General features: G+C 42.7%; 1 protein-coding gene across 4 annotated transcripts in view; it reads left to right on the top strand.

Annotated features, from left to right (window-relative positions):
* The window catches only part of LOC106572016 (msx2-interacting protein), a 40347-nt gene that overhangs the window by 18394 nt on the left and 3171 nt on the right, over nt 1-18782 (top strand). For 2 of the 4 annotated variants that reach the window (XM_014145713.2, XM_014145717.2), the window contains 8 exons: nt 5683-5843; nt 9222-9437; nt 9556-9707; nt 9818-9943; nt 10086-10199; nt 10331-10444; nt 10570-10670; nt 10769-18653. In XM_014145713.2, coding sequence (XP_014001188.2) covers nt 5683-5843; nt 9222-9437; nt 9556-9707; nt 9818-9943; nt 10086-10199; nt 10331-10444; nt 10570-10670; nt 10769-18653 — 8869 coding nt within the window. The remainder of the gene's footprint in view (nt 1-5682; nt 5844-9221; nt 9438-9555; nt 9708-9817; nt 9944-10085; nt 10200-10330; nt 10445-10569; nt 10671-10768; nt 18654-18782) is intronic. The other 2 variants (XM_014145714.2, XM_014145715.2) reach the window with 2 other exon arrangements.

An 18782-nucleotide genomic window follows, 5' to 3' on the forward strand; every position in this document is an offset into this window, starting at 1 on the left:
ATTAGACCTCTCACTAAAGGCTTCAGTCATGCAAAAGTTATAATTAAATCTCAACTGGCTCTCTAGCAGATTAGTAAGTATGTCTCACCCCATGTTCAAGAATGGCCTTTTTCCCTTTATTCAGATTACAACCTCTCACTTTATTTCATTTTCAAATAACCGAATCTCCAAAATATTGCTATTTTTAAAACAAGTCATATAAAGTTTGTTGCAATTCCAGTTTAATCCACCAGAAATGACAGAACAAATAATAAAACAAATATTATTAAAAATAACATTATTTTCTTAAAAAAAGAAAAGGTATAATCTTTGTAAATTATATCATAAATAGGACTGCTGGAGTTATGTCACACAAAATATATGCAAATGTCTGCTCTAACCAAAATTACAACCAACTAATTGCAGCCTTACCGCAAAAGTGGAAGGGGAAAAAGTAAGGAACTTGTCTGTCGGCCCTGCATTAAAGACCAAAATTGGTTAAAGAAAATTGTGATGAATAAAAAAGTATACCAGTTTCATTTAAGGACAAAAAAACAACTGTGCCATATAGATTGTAAAATAGTTGGGAAGAGATTTTTGATATACCGATTCCATGTCACATGGTTTATGAACCAAAATGACGCCGGATTCAACACTTAGAATTTCTCAATTTAAATTATTACAAAATTCTTGCAACCAATAGAATGTTTATGTGTATATATATGTATGTATATGTATATATATGTGATACAACCATCCCAGCTCTGCAGATTTTGCCGCGAAGGGAAAGAATCATTAGATCATTTGTTTTGGTAATTTTTTAAATTTATTTTACCTTTATTTAACTGGGCAAGTCAGTTAAGAACAAATTCTTATTTTCAATGATGGCCTAGGAACAGTGGGTTAACTGCCTTGTTCAGGGGCAGAACGACAGATTTCTACCTTGTCAGCTCGGGGATTTGAACTTGTAACCTTTCGGTCCAACGCTCAAACCACTAGGCTACGCTGCCGCCCCGTAATGTCCATATGTAGCTTGTTTTTGGTCGCAGGTACAGGAATGGCTGAGAAATTGCCAAATTTACCTGGAGCTAACTCTGCAAATAGCACTGCTGAGTCTTTTGGAAAGTCATAGTCTGTCGATCAATAATATAATAATACTTTTAGCAAAAATTGTTACATTTACAATCTGTAGAAGCTATGAGAATAGAAAGGTTCAGAAATTTTGTGAAACATCACTGCACAGTTGAACAATATATGGCAAATAGAAATAAAAAATGGATGGTGTTAAGCGATAGATGGGAGGGGTTGAGTGGAGCTGAAGTGTGGGACTAAAAACAACAAGATAACTAATGTAAAATATACTGTCTGTAAAATGTATATAGGTTGAGAACTTTTGTTAAACACCAGAGTTAAATGTATATGGCAAATAGAAATCAAACTGAATGGTCTTCAGAGATAGATGGGAGGGGTTGAAGGTAGCTGCATGGGATTAAAAACAACTATTGTAAAATATATTGTGTCTGTAAAATGTATCTAGTATGTATAAGTTGGAAGTAAAAGCCTGAGTGTCGTTGTCCATTGGTGTAGGGTTAGGGGAAAATAATATGTATATTTATTTACCAAAACATATATGGTGAGTTGAGAATGATGCAGACAATTACATTGATGGAAGCTACAATCTATTTGCAATATAAAAAAATAAAAAAAACAACAATCACTAAATTAGTAAAAAATATCAAATTCCCAGTTCATGCTTCAAAATCAACTTTATAAGAGGTTTAAAAGTAGGTTATATTTGATTTAACATTCCATGACATGCACTAAGGCATTGTTGGCAGAATAGATCGATGCAGTTCAATGCATGATTAATATAATTCACCAATACATTTATTGGAGTCCAAAACATATTGCTATCAGGTTGTAAATCACAGCTGGCCTGGTACATTGTTTGCTGCCTCTATTCGGGATGCACTGTTTCGGTTTCAATAACTCAATATTTTGGACATAAACGGACTAATGTAACTTTAAGGATGGGTTTGTCAATACAATCAAACTAGCAAGGACTAACAAGTCAATCATAACGTGGTTAATAGGCTAGCGTATTTAAGAATTTTCACCTAAAATGACATACCCAAATCTAACTGCCTGTAGCTCAGGACCTAAAGCAAGGATATGCATATTCTTGATACCATTTGAAAGGAAACACTATGAAGTTTGTGGAAATGTGAAATTAATGTAGGAGAATATAACACATTAGATCTGGTAAAAGATAATACAAAGAAAAACACATGCATCTTTTTTATTTTTTATTTCATCACCTTTGAAATGCAAGGGAAAGGCCAATGTATGACTTAGGAATCTAGGCGCTATTTAGATTTTGGCCACTAGATAGCAACAGTGTATGTGCAAAGTTTTAGACTGATCCAATGAAGCATTGCATTTATGTTCAAAATTTTGTATCAACACTGCCCAAATGTGCTTAATTGGTTTATTAATAAATTTTCAAGTTCATAACTGTGCACTCTCCAAACAGTAGCATGGTATTCTTTCACTGTAATAGCTACTGTAAATTGGACAGTGCAGTTAGATTAACAAGAATTTAAGCTTTCTGCCCATATCAGAAATGTCTATGTCCTGGGCTAATCACATTAGCCTACGTTAGCTCAACCGTCCCGAGGGGGGGGGGGACCGATACTGTAGAAGTTTTAAGCAACGTTGCTATTCCTCAATAAAGTTATTGGAAATGTTCTTAAGTTTTTTCCTGTGTTTCTTCCTAAGAAAAAAGTTAAGAAGAAATGGGATTCTTGAAAATAATGTTTTAAGATTTTTTTTCGTGGAAAAGTACTTAACTTTAGGACAGCTAAACCCTTGTCTTGTGACAACTTGATACTTTTGTAACCGTGAATGTTTTCTTGCGCCACTGCCACAGACAGTCTGCTTCCGGACATTTAAATACAGCAAGAAAACTTATTAAATGCACATTATCTAGCTAGCTAGTAATTAACAATATATTACTATATTCTAGAAGTGTTAAATAGCTAGTGTTAGCTTGTCAATTTGGAAAGAAGAACTTGGCTAACTCTCTTGCCATACCCCCGACGGGAGAGAGAGACTCGGCCACTCTCACCCATCCTCTCTTTTTGGTCTCTGCAGTGACTCCTGCAGTTATCGAGTCTCCCAAACAGCAACGTTTTCCTGGCTGTTATTTCCTCCACCATCAATTCAAGCTCTTGTTTGCTGAAGTTGTGCTTTTCTTGGTTATCCATTTTTGTTTTTGATATAACTAGTCTGATGGCTATAATGTGTGAAAAATGTTTATTTGTGTGTATAAAGGGTTTGCGAGCCAACTAAAAAATGTATATTCTTGAGACATAAAGCAGATAAATAATAAAATGGAAATATCAACACTTTATTATAATGGGCCAAATCCTATCATCCCTGTCACAGGTTTATTTATTGATTTCAAGCACGTCACTAATGTCAATGCCACATGAGAAGATATTTACAAAGTTCTTAGGAAGGATATTTACGAAGTTCCTAAGAAAATTAAGGAATGCACTTACGAACTATCATATGAACTTCTTGTTTTTTCCCATAAGAAACTTCTTACGTTTTTTCGTAAGTAGTGTTTTGTGACTCTGGCCTCAGAGCCCTATACTATGAATCAGTTTTTTGTATTTTTTTATTTAACTAGGCAAGTCAGTTAAGAACAAATTCTTATTTACAATGATGGCCTACCTCAGCCAAACCCGGACGACGCTGGGCCAATTGTGCGCCACCCTATGGGACTCCCAATCATGGCCGGATGTGATACCGCCTGGATTTGAACCAGGGACTGTAGTGACACCTCTTGCACTAAGATGCAGTGCCTTAGACCGCTGCGCCACTCGAGGAGTTAGTGAGGTAACTTTGGTCAACTCGTTATAACTGCTGACACAGTGGCTCACCTTTTAGCCAGGTCAATTTCTATGGCAACAAATCCTTCAGAACAAACCTGCTCCGGGGAAGACTAACTCGAGGTTAACTCTACTTATCCTGAATGAAGTGTGTGAGCCATGAGTTGATGACCAATCAAAGTAGATTCCCTTCCTCTCGGAGAGTGTGTCATCATCCCTTCATTCTCCGGACTATATTTGAGGAAGATGACGGATTTAAATATTTTATTAATCAAATGTTCTTGTGTACAAAAATAAAAATAATAATAATATTCAAATACATATCACACAACACATTTAGTAATGACAGGACTAGGGTTGCAGAATTCTGAAAACGTTCAATAAATTCCCTGATTTTCGCTATATCCCGGTTGGATGATTCCCGGAATCAGGAGAGAATAAGCAGGATTTCTGGAAAACCAGGGTGTGCACTCTGCTGCACATGTGGTTTCAGGGAGAAATGCTACAGAGAATGTTTGGAGATGGCTGGTGCATTTTCTCACTGCCTACCTCTGTGTATGGGTGATAGCTCCCCCCTCCGTGAGATCCAGTTGGAACTGGACATTTCTGGCCACTGCTGGCTCCCTGCCCACTCCCACAGGCCAGGCTCCATTAGCAGCACTTCCGGGAGTGTTTGAGAGAAGGAGGAGGAGCAGCAGGAAAGAATTGACAGGGAGAAGGCTGAAAAATGGAGAAAGGAATATTGGGGTGTACTATTAAGGGAAAATTCTTGCAAATGGGAACATATTTAATGGTCATGTATACATATAGTGCCTTCAGACAGTATTCACACCCCTAGACTTTTCCCAAATTTTGTTGTGTTCTAGCCTGAATTTAAAATGGATTCAATTAGATTTTGTCATTGCCCTACACACGATACCCCATAATGTCAAAGTGGAGTTGTTTTTTGAATTTTATTCAAATTAATAAAAAATTAAAAGCTGAAATGTCTTGAGTCAGTAGGTATTCAACCCCTTTGCTTTGGCAAGCCTAAACAAGTTCAGGAGTAAAAATGTGCTTAACAAGTCACATATTAAGTTGCATGTGTGTGCAATAATAGTGTTAAACATGATTTTTGAATGACTAACTCATCTCTGTACCCCACACATGCATATAATTGTAAGGTCCCTCAGTCGAGTTGTGAATTTCAAACAGAGATTTAACAGCACAAGCAGTCTTCCGTCCAAATTGCGCTCTCTTTTCCCTATTGTAGTAGTTCTATGCTACTCTCCCAACCTTGGTTGTTAGTCAAGGTGATTTGATTCAAATACATATGGGCACGACCTGCTGAACATTTTGTGAAATTGGAACAATGGTGGCCAATATTTCAAGCCTTAATGCACTCGTGGGATAATTTGTATATTGAACGGTTATGCAGAATTTTCTGCTTCAACATATGAATAGAATAAACCCCGTATCAAAACAGATTTAATTTCATGTTGATGAATTGGGCCGATAACAGTGCCACTGCAAGACAAGTAATGGTATTACATATCTTCATGTTAGTTTAACCTTCATTATTTCCAACCTCATACAGAGGGTTGTTCAAACAAACCTGATTGAGTGTGTAATGGATTGATGATGTTTACGATATACATCAGATCTGTGAGCTATATCAAAATCTTTTGTAATTGTTCAGACAAAAGTACACCATTTCTGAATTGGAGTTCTTTACAGGGATTTACTCCTCTTCTTATGTCTGATATGTGAGATTCTGTGACATTCACAGTACGCTATTTTCCATTAAGCCTCTGTTCCTCTCCGGCAGCAGTGATTCCAGCAGTAGTTCGAGTGATGACTCCCCAGCACGTTCAGTTCAGTCTGCTGCCATCTCCGCACCTTCAGCTCTGGCTTTATCTGCCGTTGACAAGGATGAGCCTCGAAAAAGTTTTGGTGTCAAGGTCCAGAATCTTCCTGTGCGTTCTACAGGTGAGGATTTGACCCCTTTTCTGCTGTGTATATACCATACATTGTCTAGTCTAGACTACAGGTTAAATACAATGTTAGGATTTGGCAATAATTACATTTGTTGAGTTAATGACATTGTTGTTGAGGCTCTTTGTACTGCAGATATGAATTAGTCACTATGTACAGTGTATTCGTAAAGTATTCAGACCCCTTGACATTTTCCACGTTTTTTGTTACGTTACAGCCTTATTCTAAAATGGATTAATAGTATTTTCCCTCATCAATCTACATACAATACCTCATAATGACGAAGAAAAAACATTTGAGACATTTTTGCAAATTTATAAAAATAAAAAAATGAAATATACATTTACATAAGTATTCAGAACTTTTACTCAGTACTTTGTTGAAGCACCTTTGGCAGCGATTACAGCCTTGAGTCTTCTTGGGTATAATGCTACAAGCTTGGCACACCTGTATTTGGGGAGTTTCTCTGCAGATTCTCTCAAGCTCTGTCAGCTTGGATGGGGAGCGTCGCTGCCCAGCTATTTTCAGGTCTCTCTAGAGATGTTGGATCAGGTTCAAGTCTGGGCTCTGGCTGGGCCACTCAAGGACATTCAGAGAAGCCACTCCTGCATTGTCTTGGCTGTGTGCTTAGGGTCGTTGTCCTGTTGGAAGGTGAACCTTCGCTCCAGTCTGAGGTCCTGAGCACTCTGGAGCATGTTTTAATCAAGGATCTCTCTGTACTTTGCTCTGTTCATCTTTACCTCGATCCTGACTAGTCTCCCACTCCCTGCTGCTAAAAACATCCCCACAGCATGATGCTGCCACCACCATGCTTCACCCTAGGGATGGTGCCAGGTTTCCTCCAGATATGACGCTTGGCATTCAGGCTAAAGAGTTCAATCTTGGTTTCATCAGACCAGAGAATCTTGTTTCTCATGGTCTGAGAGTCTTTATGTGCCTTTTGGCAAACTCCAAACGGGCTGTCATGTGCCTTTTACTGAGGAGTGGCTTCAGTCTGGCCACTCTACCATAAAGGCCAGATTGATGGAGTGCTGCAAAGATTGTTGTCCTTCTGGAAGGTTCTCCCATATCCAAAGAGGAACTATAGAGCTCTGTCAGAGTGACCATTGGGTTCTTGGTCACCTCCCTGACCTAAGCACTTCTCCCCCGATTGCTCAGTTTGGCCGGGCGGCCAGCTCTAGGAAGAGTCTTGGGGGTTCCAAACTTCTTCCATTTAAGAATGATGGAGGCCATTGTGTTCTTGGGGACCTTCAATGCTGTGCCTTGACACAATCCTGTCTCGGGGATCTAAGGACAATTGCCCTGACCTCATGGCTTGGTTTTTGCTCTGTCATGCACTGTCAGCTGTGGGACCTTCAATAGACAGGTGTGTGCTTTTCCAAATCATGTCCAGTCAATTGAATTTACCACAGGTGGGCTCCAATCAAGTTGTAGAAACATCTCAAGGATGATCAAAGGATACCGGATGCACCGGAGCTCAATTTCGAGTCTCATAGCAAAGGATCTGAATACTTACAGTTGAAGTCAGAAGTTTACATACGTTTAGGTTGGAGTCATTAAAACTCGTTTTTCAACCACTCCACAAATTTCTTGTTAACAAACTATAGTTTTGGCAAGTCAGTTAGGACATCTGCTTTGTGCATGACGCAAGTCATTTTTCCAACAATTGTTTACAGACAGATTATTTCACTGTTTCACAATTCCAGTGGGTCAGAAATGTACATACACTAAGTTGACTGTGCCTTTAAACAGCTTGGAAAATTCCAGAAAAAGATGTCATGGCTCTAGAAGCTTCTGATAGGCTAATTGACATAATTTGAGTCAATTGGAGGTGTACCTGTGGATGTATTTCAAGGCCTACCTTCAAACTCAGTCCCTCTTTCCTTGACATCATGGGAAAATCAAAAGAAATCAGCCAAGACCTCAGAAAATAAATTGTATACCTCCACAAGTCTGGTTCATCCTTGGGAGCAATTTCCAAACGCCTGAAGGTACCACGTTCATCTGTACAAACAATAGTACGCAAGTATGGGACCACGCAGCCGTCATACCGCTCAGGAAGGAGACGCGTTCTGTCTCCTAGAGATTAACTTACTTTGGTGCGAAAAGTGAAAATCAATCCCAGAACAACAGCAAAGTACCTTGTGAAGATGCTAGAGGAAACTGGTACAAAAGTATCTATATCCACAGTAAAACGAGTGCTTATACGGACATAACCTGAAAGGCCGCTCAGCAAGGAAGAAGCCACTCCTCCAAAACCGCCATAAAAAAGCCAGACTACGGTTTGCAACTGCACATGGGGACAAAGATCGTACTTTTTGGAGAAATGTCCTCTGGTCTGATGAAGCAAAAATAGAACTGTTTGGGCATAATGACCATCATTATGTTTGGAGGGAAAAGGGGGAAGCTTGCAAGCTGAAGAACACCATCCCAACCATGAAGCACGGGGGTGGCAGCATCATGTTGTGGGACTGGTGCACTGCACAAAATAGATGGCATCATGAGGTAGGAAAATTATGTGGATACATTGAAGCAACATTTCAAGACATTAGTCAGGAAGTTAAAGCTTGGTCGCAAATGGGTCTTCTAAATGGACAATGACCCCAAGCATACTTCCAAAGTTGTGGCAGAAGGGCTTAAGGACAACAAAGTCAAGGTTTTGGAGTGGCCATCACAAATCCCTGACCTCAATCTTATAGAACATTTTTGGGCAGAACTGAAAAAGCGTGTGTGAACAAGGAGGCCTGCAAACCTGACTCAGTTACTTACACAAGCTCTGTCAGGAGGAATGGACCAAAATTCACCCAACGTATTGTGGGAAGCTTGTGGAAGGCTACCCAAAACGTTTGACCCAAGTTAAACAATTTAAAGGTAATGTTACCAAATACTAATCGAAAGTATGTAAACTTCTGACCCACTGGGAATGTGATGAAAGAAATAAAAGCTGAAATAAATGATTCTCTCTACTATTATTCTGACATTTCACATTCTTAAAATAAAGTGGTGATCCTAACTGACCTAAGACAGGGAATCTTCACTAGGATTAAATGTCAGGAATTGTGAAAAACTGAGTTTAAATGTATTTGGCTAAGGTGTATGTAAACTTCTGACTTCAACTGTATGTAAATACATTTTCTTTTGTTATATATTTAATTTAAACATTTGCAAACATTTCTAAAAACCTGTTTTCCCTTTGTCATTATGGGGTATTGTGTGTAGATTGATGATAACAAATGTTTTAATCCATTTTAGAATAAGGCTGTAACATAACAAAATGTGGAAAAAGTGAAGGGGTCTGAATACTTTGAGTGCACTGTATGCACCTGAAAGTATTTAGTCAAGCTTTTATATTGTCTTTTTTCCCTCTTTCAGATACAAGTCTGAAGGATGGCCTGTTCCATGAGTTCAAGAAGTATGGGAAGGTGAAGTCTGTGCAAATCCATGGAGCTTTAGAGGAGCGCTATGGACTTGTGTTCTTTCGCCAGCAAGAGGACCAGGAGAAGGCCCTTTGCGCATCAAAGGGGAAGCTGTTTTTTGGCATGCAAATTGAGGTCATCGTCTGGAATGGCCCTGGTGCGTCCACAACTGGTATATAAAGTGGCTTGAGTTTTTCCTAACCACTTAACCTGACCAGGAATATCTCTGGGCTCTACCTTTTTAAACATGATTTATACAGGTTTATGAAAACATTAATTTCTCTTTTTAGAGACTGAAAGCGAGAATGAGTTCCGGCCTCTGGATGAGAGGATAGACGAGTTTCACCCCAAAGCCACACGAACTCTGTTTATTGGCAACCTGGAAAAGACCACCAGCTACCATGACCTGCTCAATATCTTTCAGCGTTTTGGGGAGATAGTGGTATGTAAAATACATTCTGCATGTTGCAAAGGAGATTTTGTGAGGGAGGAATTGCCTAATTCAACACTGCCTCTCTAAATGTAGTGTTGCCTTTCTTTCCATTCACATAGGATATTGACATCAAGAAAGTTAATGGTGCCCCTCAGTATGCCTTTCTACAGTACTGTGACATTGGCAGTGTTTGTAAGGCCATAACGAAGATGGATGGAGAGTACCTCTGCAACAATAGGCTAAAGGTAAGGACAGCATTATAACTCACACTTTACACAAAACACTTATTTTGAATGTACAACTGAGATTTTAGTTGTTGATAGTAGTGACAGGAGTATTGTCAACAGGATAATATCGTTGATATGTTATTTATCCCTATTTTTACAGCTGGGATTTGGAAAAAGCATGCCCACAACTTGTGTTTGGTTGGATGGTTTAGCCTCCAACATCACAGAGCAGTATCTCACTCGTCATTTCTGTCGTTATGGACATGTTGTCAAGGTAAGCCTGCTGCTTATTCCTGTTTAAGCCATTTTCTCATGACACATTTCATTTCATTCCACATGTTATCTAAAGGAAGATCATATAGTTTTGCCAAATTTTTGTCATCCTTCTCTCCCCTCCCACCACAGGTTGTATTTGACAGACCCAAAGGAATGGCCCTTATCCTGTATAAAAACATTGAATATGCGCAGGCCGCTGTCAAAGAGACCAAGGGTTGGAAGATTGGTGGCAACAAAATTAAGGTCAGCAAAAAACCCATTTTGAACTAGAATGCCTGTCGGTTGGGGAACAGGTCAGATGATTGAAGACCATAGTCCAAACAATCATTTTTGTCCGCCTTATCAATTTCCATGTGTTTTGTTTGCAGGTGGACTTTGCCAATCAGGAAAGTCAGATGGCTTTCTATCGCTCAATGCAGGCATCTGGGCAGGACATTCGCGACTTCTATGAAATCCTATCTGAAGGAAGGTTTGTATAATTTAGCTCTAGATTTCTTTTGTCACAGATCCCCCATTGAAAAATAATATGATGATTTTGGTTCCTGTGTATATTTTTGTGTTTTTCAGTGATGAACGCAGGCCGCAATATGAGTTTGCAATTGAACGGCCATTCTTTGACAACAGTGTGCGAACACCTGGAGGAGCCTTAATAGAAGACCCCCGTCGCAAGTTACCTGCCAGAGGCCGCGAGTCCTACACTGAATGGGACCCATACCAGGGAGATTTCTATGACCCACGTTACTTTGATGACCCGCGTGAATACAGAGATCACAGAGACCCCTATGAGCAGGACATCCGCAAATACAGTTACTTGCAGAGGGAGCGTGAGAGGGAGCGCTTTGAAACAGACCGTGAACGTGACCATGGGCGGAGGACAATTGAACACAGCCAGAGCCCTTCTCACCCTAATCACCCTGTCAGTCCTACAGTGTCCCCCTCTCTCTCTGAGCGTCTACCAAGTGACTCTGATCGCCGCATTTGCTGTAGATCCTCAGAGCAAAGTGGCAGCTGCAGTTCACTCTCACCTCCAAGATTTGACAAGCCTGACAAGGAACACCCTGACCGGTATAATAAGAGTGATAAGCCAGAGAAGGAGAGATCCTTTGAAGTTGAACGTGGTATTGGCGGTGAAAAGGAAAGGCGGGCCGGGCGCAAGGAGAAGGGTGAAAAGGAGAAAGGCGAGAAACTGAGGCTGAGGAAATTTAAGTTGCTATCTCCCAGCATTCCATCGCCTGAGACGGACCCTGAACTTGAAAGAGAAGGTAGTCCAGGCCTTCGAAGCAAAGTCAGCAAGTTTCCTCCTAAGGAAAAAGAAGGCTTGGGCAAAGGACAGCTAGACCTACCACCTTGTGTGGTGCAGCTAACGCGTGTGAAGGAGAAGGAAGGAAAATCGCTTGGTCATGCTGTCCTAGAAAAACAAAAAAGTGGGAATGACAGTATTCGGCTTGAATCACCTTCAAGTGACCAGAACAGTCCTCCCTTTCACATAAAGCCTCAAAAAGGAGATATAATCAAGCATAGAAAGGTGCCAAAAGACAAAAACATGGCAAGACTGGTTGAAGTTGTAGAAAATGATGTTAAAATGAAAGCCAAAATACATATGAAAGCTGGCCCTGGGTTTGATGGTTCTAACTCTGTGGATGTTGACCGTCTAGCTGCACGAAAGAGGCGTTTTGAAGAATCCATGCTGAAGACCGATCGACTGAAGAGGGCTAGTCAGGAAGAGGAAGAGTGTGGTAGATTGGGACTCAGGAAGCCAGCTGACAGCGCAATGGCAGAGGAGAATGAGGGTGACAAGAGCCTATTGCAAAAAGGGGTTCATAAGAAAGAGCATTGCAAGGCTAAATCTGAGAGACTTGTTACTGTTTTCAGTCCTAAAGATAAACAAGAGTCTGATATTGTCCCCATGGGAATGGGCCTTGGACTCAGTTTGGAACTTCAGTCACGACTTGGAGAACCAACAGAAGATGAAACTGATCCATTAGACCCACCCTGTCTGAAAATTGAGTTTTGGGGATCAAAAATCCAGAGGAGTTCAAGTCTCATGAAAATCTCTGATGATGGGAGTCTTGACCAAGACCCATTCAAGGTACAGCTGCAAGAAGACAGTGGCGAGCAGGGTGTAGGACTATACAAAAGCAGAGGGGAGACTGAGGAACGACTTGCGTCTGACATTGACCACTCTCAGAGCTGCAAAAAACAAATGGAACAGAGCCAACGGCTTTGGCAGAAGCTAAAAGAGCCTGACAAATCAGATAAAACTGAAAGCCCACAAGGCAGCAACACAGAGGACTTTGAATGTCGCAGTCTGTTGCATGAGGTAGGAAAACCACATCAAGATGTCACACATGATTCTCCATCTAACAAACGTAATAAATCTGATAGTTTTGACTTTGACTTGCTAAGTGCTAAGAGAGAACGACACTACAGGTCTTCCCAGGAATTAAATGAAGACCTTTGCCGGAGTGTCACATCCTTTTCTGTCTCTGGTCACTTTCCCTCAAATGAAGAAGTGTGTGCTTCCCAGTTATCACAATCAGTTACCAATAAAGAGACTAAAGACTCTCCTAAAAAAGAGGACAAAGTCTACTCACATGTAGATTCATTGAAATACAGCTTGGACATGACACCCAATTGTCTCAGTTCCCCGAACACAGAATTTCCTATGTCTAAGACAACATTGCTTGGGTGTGATGAGGAGCTACTCCAACGATGGGAGAGCGGAATCAAATCTGACTTCCTCAGAATGGACATGACCTTCCCCAGTAGCATTGTGAAACATGAAAGCATTCGCAAACGTCTTGTGCGTGAACTAGAGCCTGGAGAAGTACAATCAGATTCAGATAATGATGGGGAGAACAAAAACCACTCCCCTAAGCCCAACACCTCACTGTCCTCTATATTCAGGGAACATGATGAAAGGTTGACAAACCTGAAGTTCTCAGGCTCCCTGGAGAAGAATAAGTTCTATTCTTTTGCATTAGATAAGACTATAACTCCAGACACAAAAGCACTTCTTGAGCGAGCCAAGTCATTGTCCTCCTCAAGGGAGGATAATTGGTCCTTTCTTGACAGAGACTCTCGCTTTGCAAGTCTTCGCAGTAGATCAGACAAAGAAAAGGTAGAGTCTGCACCACGACCTATCCCGTCTTGGTACATGAAGAAGAAGAAGATTCGTACTGACTCTGAAGGTAAACTGGATGACAAAAAGGAAGACCCCAAAGCAGAGGATCAGCAACGGCAGGAGCTGTTTGCCTCTCGTTTTCTTCATAGTTCAATCTTTGAGCAAGATTCACGGCGTTTGCAACATCTTGAGCGCAAAGATCCAGATCCTAAGTCGGGATTTGGTAGACATCATTCCAAACAGGATTCTGTTGAAGGACAACCTGAGCCAGGAGGAGTGGACCTTCAAGAGCCCATAGTGCTTTTTCATAGCCGCTTTCTAGAGCTTCAACAACAGAAGGAGACCTCAAGGGACCACTTTCCACCAGAAATTGAAAGCGTTGATGTGGTTGATAAGAGTGAAGGAGAAGAAGTTCAGAATGAACAACAAGAAGGGTCTTCCAAGGTTTCAGAGTTCATGCAGAAGGCTGATATTAAATCAGTCGGTCCTTCTCTCATCCTGCCAATTTCACTGTTTCTTCCTTCACCCAGAGAGATATTGCCACAGCAGGAGAAAAAGGCTGTTTTAACTTCCTCATCGGAACAGACTGTCTCACCGATTAAAGAGGAAAAAGTGGAACATAATTGTGATTTGTCCCCACCCCAGTCTCCTCCACTAGTAGAGATCCAACCACCATCCTCGATTGTAATCACACCCCTACGGTCTGTCCTTTCAGAGGCTGAGGTTAAAGTTGAACTTAGAGAGGAATTATGTGAACCCAAAGTTACAACTGAAAGCAATATTACAGTGGATCATGCGTCTATCTTTGATGATAAGCTTCCCACTCCTGGTGCCTCATTAAGTTGTTTTGATGCAGAGGCTGCCGAATTCCCCTGCTCTGCTTCCCCCAAGATTGAAGAGAATATGAACATGGTAAAGATGGAGGTCCAACCAGAGAAACCAGATTCTAAGGACTTTGACACACCTCAGAAATCTGAAGCTTCCCATGAGGTTCACATGCCAGTTTCAGAGGCTGAAATGAAACCAGCAAAGCCAATTCGCAAACAACCCAAGAGTAAAAGGGCTAAGCCAAATGTGTCCGTAACACAAATCCTGAAGCCCCCCGAAACAGTTGTCTCTGAGAAAGCAGTTACTCGAAAGAGTGAGCGAATTGACAGAGAGAAACTGAAAAGGTCTTCATCTCCACGAGGAGAAATATCATCAGAGCCTATAACCACAGCCAAGTCACCAGTTCATGCCCTTGACCCTGAGAATGAATCAAGCCTATTCCTCGGAAGGACTAGACGCCGAAATGTTCGGTCTGTTTATGCCACACCATCTGAAGGGGAGTCCCAGCCACCAGGTAAAGAGGTGGTGGAGTATTCCCGCGCCACACGTAAACGTGGTGTTGACAAAGATCCAGTGCAGCAGCTGCAGCAGGACACATTGAACACATCTACTAACACAAGGCGAGGTCGCCCATCCAAGTCACGCAGGCGAGGGGAAGATGTGTCACCAGTGAAAGGAGACTCACAGAAGGCAACAGAGGAAGACATTGATATCAAAGAGCCTGTGAACACTGGAGAGGGTTTAAGAATGTCTGAGGGGTGGCATTCACCCCGTATGCAGAAAGTGCAGACCGCTCAAGTGTCTTCACCTACTGGAACCTCTGTTGGCAGGAGAGCAAGTAGAGTAGACAAACAATCTGAGAGTGCAACATCAACAGGAGAGAAGTCGGGTGAAAGTACAAATACTGACGAGCCTGAGCCCAAAATAAAAGATAAGTCTGAAGAAGCAGGGACATTATTAGAGGAAGCAAAGCAATGCTTGCCAACACAGAAAGACGAAAAAGACAAAGATCTAACTGATCAAATTGCAAAAAAGTTATCTGAAGGGGACATTGAGAGGATAGAATCTACTCATGTAGAGAAAAGACAACAATCTGAAAAGAGTGGGAAAGTAAAAGCACCAAGGTTGACACAAAATGCCAAATTGGTGACAGAGGATAAATCGCATTGCTTGAGAAACTTTGAGATTCGTGTCAGCATAGATGATGTGAAAGGGTTGCTTTGCTCTGGGGAGGATGAGTCTGTATCTTTTGAGACCACTGTTAAAAAGGCCAAACCAGGAATACCAGATAAAGAAGAAACAAGGACTCAGTATCTGAAAGAAGCATCAGAGCTCAGCCCAGAGGAAAAGGAAGTTCTATTAGACCCTGAACCACCGGTGGACCCAGCAGCTGCTCTTTTGGCACGTCAGATGGAACTGGAACGGGCAGTGGAGAATATTGCAAAACTTACAGTTGAGAAACCTATTCAACCCTATAAGGAACCACCTGCAGAGCCACGTACCCTACTGCCCCCTGTCACTGTAGAACCAGAGGACGAAATGGAGGGGGAGAAGTCTGCTAATCCTGCCAGTGAAACCGAACTGGCTGCTGCCATTGATTCCATTACTGCTGAAGACATATCTACTGATACAGATGGGTTCACAGCTCCTCCAACTTACACTGCACTTGTTCCTACCCCAGAGCCCCTGGTCTCACCCTCTGCCGATGAGATTTTGGAACCAGAAACACACATTATTGACCCAGAGATGGGAGTTCTGATTCCCAGTGTAAAGCCCTTGATGCCAGATGCTAACGCCTCTGAATCATCTTTCTCTGGGGCCTCTGCCCAAGATGATTCCCCTCCACCAGAAACACCCAAGAAAACAGGGAAAGCAGTCAGAGCTAAGACTCCAAAGAGGTCCAGGGGACGAAAGGCTTGTATCAACAGGAAGGGAGAGACTGCTGAAGATGTACCAGAAGCTGAGACCTCCCCTATCAAGCTAATAGAGTCCATTCCTGAAGACATGGAAATCATCAACTCTAAGGCAGCTACTGCTACAGCAACAGTGGATGTCACATGCACCATGACTGTGGACACCCCTAAGGAGGCAGAACAACCTGCTGTGGAACAACTCGTACCTGAAGAATCTGCCTTTCACTCTAGCACCAAGAGTCCTCCTCATTTCAGAAAGTTACAAATATCAGCAGTAGCCCCTGCACTTTCTTCCTCCCTTGCCCTCAAACCATATCCAACCCAATTGAATGTCCCTCCACCCCGCCCAGGCACAATGCCTGTTTCACCAGACTGGCTTCCCAGATCTGAAGAAAGTAGAATTCATGCTACTCCTGCAATTCAAGTTAATATAGTCACCCCCTCTGCACAAGCAGTAACTGCACTTGGGAACCAGCCAGCAAATCCACCCATGCCTCCTGATACTAAGGCATCGGATATTGACCCTAGCTCCAGCACTCTAAGAAAGATCCTCATGGAGCCCAAATATGTATCAGCATCAAACAGCAATGCCATCCCTACTACAGTCCTAACGACAACGCTGGCAGACATTCGCATGTCAGAGAATGAGAACTCGTCTGACACAATGACCGCTTGGCACAAGCATCTTAAAGACAGAACCTCGCCTTTGATACCAAATCCCACTTTTCAAAAACCTTCCCCGCTCACAGAGACCCAGCAGAACTTTGGAGAGAAGATGGTGCATTCAGTAATTTCTTCGCCTACTACCTCTGTCATCAGCCGGATTCCAATGCCCTATGATACTGAGGAAGCACCTCGAATCTCCCTAAGTAACCGTAATGCTGGCCTATCTTTACCCAAACAGAAATTCGGATCAAGTATGAACGAGAACAATCGTTACCATGGAGTGGATGCGGCAGAGGATTTGAACAGCAGAGGATGGTCTGTAGTTGAGAGCACACCCTACAACACAGACTCCAGTCCTGGCCTCAGGGTGAATACATCACAGGGTGTGGTAGTACTAAGTTACTCAGGGCAAAAAACAGAGGGACCTCAACGGATCAGCGCCAAAATTAGCCAGATCCCACCAGCCAGTGCAGTTGACATAGAGTTCCAGCAGTCTGTCTCTAAATCTCAGATTAAGCAAGAACCGCTTACCCCATCCCAGCCTTCCACCCCCAAGGGACCCCTGACACCCACAGGGTACGGACACCCTGGGGTACTCTTAACTGGCCAGTCATACAATTTTCAGCCTGTCATCTCCACCATTAAGCAGGAAAGTCCTGGTTCTGACAAGTCAGAGTCGTCATATCACACTGGACTTCAGGGTAGCACAGTAATGATGATTCAACCAAAGATGATTCAACAACCGGTCACTAGTCCTCAGGTATTGATGTACAAGAAAGGGCTTGGAGTAGAATCCATACCAATGCTGGCAGATATGGCAAAGGCACACCAGACATCCAACCTCAGTCCAATCATGAATCCACATCACCCATCTTTGACTGGAAACCGTATGAGTCCTAGTCCCAGTACCCCAACTGATCAGTCAGTCCCACACCTCAAGCAAGAGCCCTATTCCCCTCGAACAACAGGCCACTCACCTTCACCCTTTGCCAAAGTTTGCCCTCCCAGCAACTCAATGTCCCCCCATGGCAGCTCTATGGTTTTGCATCCTGGTATGCCTGAGATGTCTCTGTACATCTCCAGTATGCACCACCCCAATCCAGAGCAGTCTGTTATCATGAGCCCAGTGTCGCATAGCGTCACCCAGTCAGTGTCTATGGGTCGCCTCTCTCACAGCGAGGTCAGGATGAACACCCCACACCTTTCTGGAATGAATTATGGAAGACGGGCGGATTTCCTACCATCTTCCCACACTGGGCCCCCTCAGCGCTCCAACATGCCAGCCGTGATCAGAGACATGGTGGTGCAGTCCCACGTGGCCCCCACTCGGGGAGCCTCAGACCGCAGCGCCGAGGAGGGCATAAGGCACTACCACCAGGGGCTGTGCAGATCCTCTGCACCCCAGTTCCAGTCAGATGTGATGATGATGCAGGCAGAGAAACAGAGAGGGCTGCATCACGCAGGTCTACGTCTGGACCAGTACAGCATGGCCTCCCGAGACATCAGAGACATACGGGACATGCGCATCCTGATGCACCATCAGCTAGGAGAGCACACCATCGCAGAGGGACGTCAGTCACGAACTCCTGAGGCAGGAGCAACCTCAATTACCAACATCTCTGCTGCTTCCAATAGTCCCTTGGTTGGAAAAGGCATGACACAGATGGGGAAGGAGACTCCCAAACCATTGGAAGCAAAGATGTCTCACCCACCTCATACCGAGAGCAGCAGGATCATGGGGGTCCATTCATCCGTCCCTGTTATGGTGTCTCCTCATCATCCTCAAGGGATTCAGCTGATTCATCCAGGCGGCGCTGGCTCCTTCCCAGTGTACAGGGATATGCGGGGCTTCCACTCCCAGTTTTCCAGTCACTCTTCGATGGGATTTAACCTGGCTTCCCGCGGCATCACACCTTCCCAGGTCAGAGAACAATGCATTCATGCTTACATTTAGTTCATTAGTTTATAAGCTTTCATCTGTTCAGTGTTTTAGCCATAGTGTTTTCAGTTAGGATTGACTTTTACTATTACATTGTTTCTCTCCTACATG

Source organism: Salmo salar, chromosome ssa15 (assembly GCF_905237065.1).
Source record: "Salmo salar chromosome ssa15, Ssal_v3.1, whole genome shotgun sequence".
NCBI lineage: Eukaryota > Metazoa > Chordata > Actinopteri > Salmoniformes > Salmonidae > Salmo > Salmo salar.